This window comes from Xenopus laevis, chromosome 8S, assembly GCF_017654675.1.
Source record: "Xenopus laevis strain J_2021 chromosome 8S, Xenopus_laevis_v10.1, whole genome shotgun sequence".
NCBI classification, from domain to species: Eukaryota; Metazoa; Chordata; class Amphibia; order Anura; family Pipidae; genus Xenopus; species Xenopus laevis.
This window is the reverse complement of record NC_054386.1, coordinates 88845910-88846917: the sequence shown is the minus strand read 5'-3', so window position 1 is coordinate 88846917 and position 1008 is coordinate 88845910. Positions and strand designations below refer to the sequence as shown.

Sequence of the window (1008 nt, the reverse complement as noted above, 5' to 3'; positions counted from 1 at the left end):
ACCACAGAGCGATCCTCTTCCCGCGGCTGCCCATGAGAAGTAGAGCGAAAAGCTGAACTTTAACGAAAAATTTGGCTATTTCATTCTATTGCTCATGCATCTCCCCCGGGAAATTTGAAGAAAGAAGAAATAGGAAGAGGCTCGCTGGAATAACCCATGGGCCGGTGCAGTTTTCTGCTGATAGGAGCACCAACCCGGGGTATCAGGTAAGTATATACAACTTGGGGGTGCCTAACATTTGGCAAACCCAAGTGAAATAAGACTTTCCTTCTCCTTTAAAGCAAAGCTATATTTGCTGTATTATTATACAAACTCATATTTTTGCAGGATTGTTTGGCATCGCCAGGCAGAAATATTAAACTCACCCATGGCCGACTGCTTTGAACACTCCAACATCGGGCGCGCTGACTGAGAATACGATGTTTGGATCCTTGCTGTAAAGAGGCAGAGTGGGTTTCTGAGGACAAGGCTTTTTGGGACATGGTACACTATGGTCTGAGAAAAAAAAAAGACAGCAGTTAGGGTGCAGGTCAAATACCAGGCAACATATTTCATACGGAGAAATATTTCATGCACTGATCAGTGCAGAACAGTGAAAATTAAAGCATGTTTATTTCACAAACTCATTGGATCTCCAGAGCCAATATGGATGAGAGTAGGTAACTGTAATGGGATTTTGTCATGGGAAAACACGTTTTTTTGAAAATGCATCAGTTAATAGTGCTGCCCCAGCAGAATTCTGCACTGAAACCAGTTTTTCAAAACAACAAACAGATTTTTTAATATTTAATTTTGTAATCTAACATGGGGCTAGACATATTGTGCTATGTAAAATATAATAGTATCATGACAGTATCCCTTAAAGCATTAAACTTTGCTGATTACCAGAGGGGGAAGGAGGGGTTTGGAATAAATCGCCCATGCCAAATTCAGCCCAATTTTTCCATTGCTCTTTTCTTCATTAAAACATAGGGATATACCAAATCCAGGATTCGGTTCGCGATTAGG

At 40.9% G+C, this 1008-nt stretch overlaps 1 protein-coding gene across 1 annotated transcript in view; it reads right to left on the bottom strand.

The window, feature by feature from the left end:
* The window catches only part of knstrn.L (kinetochore localized astrin (SPAG5) binding protein L homeolog), a gene marked incomplete in the record, with an annotated part of 12088 nt that overhangs the window by 9699 nt on the left and 1381 nt on the right, over positions 1–1008 (bottom strand). The window contains 1 exon segment of the mRNA NM_001127851.1: positions 366–493. Coding sequence (NP_001121323.1) covers positions 366–493 — 128 coding nt within the window.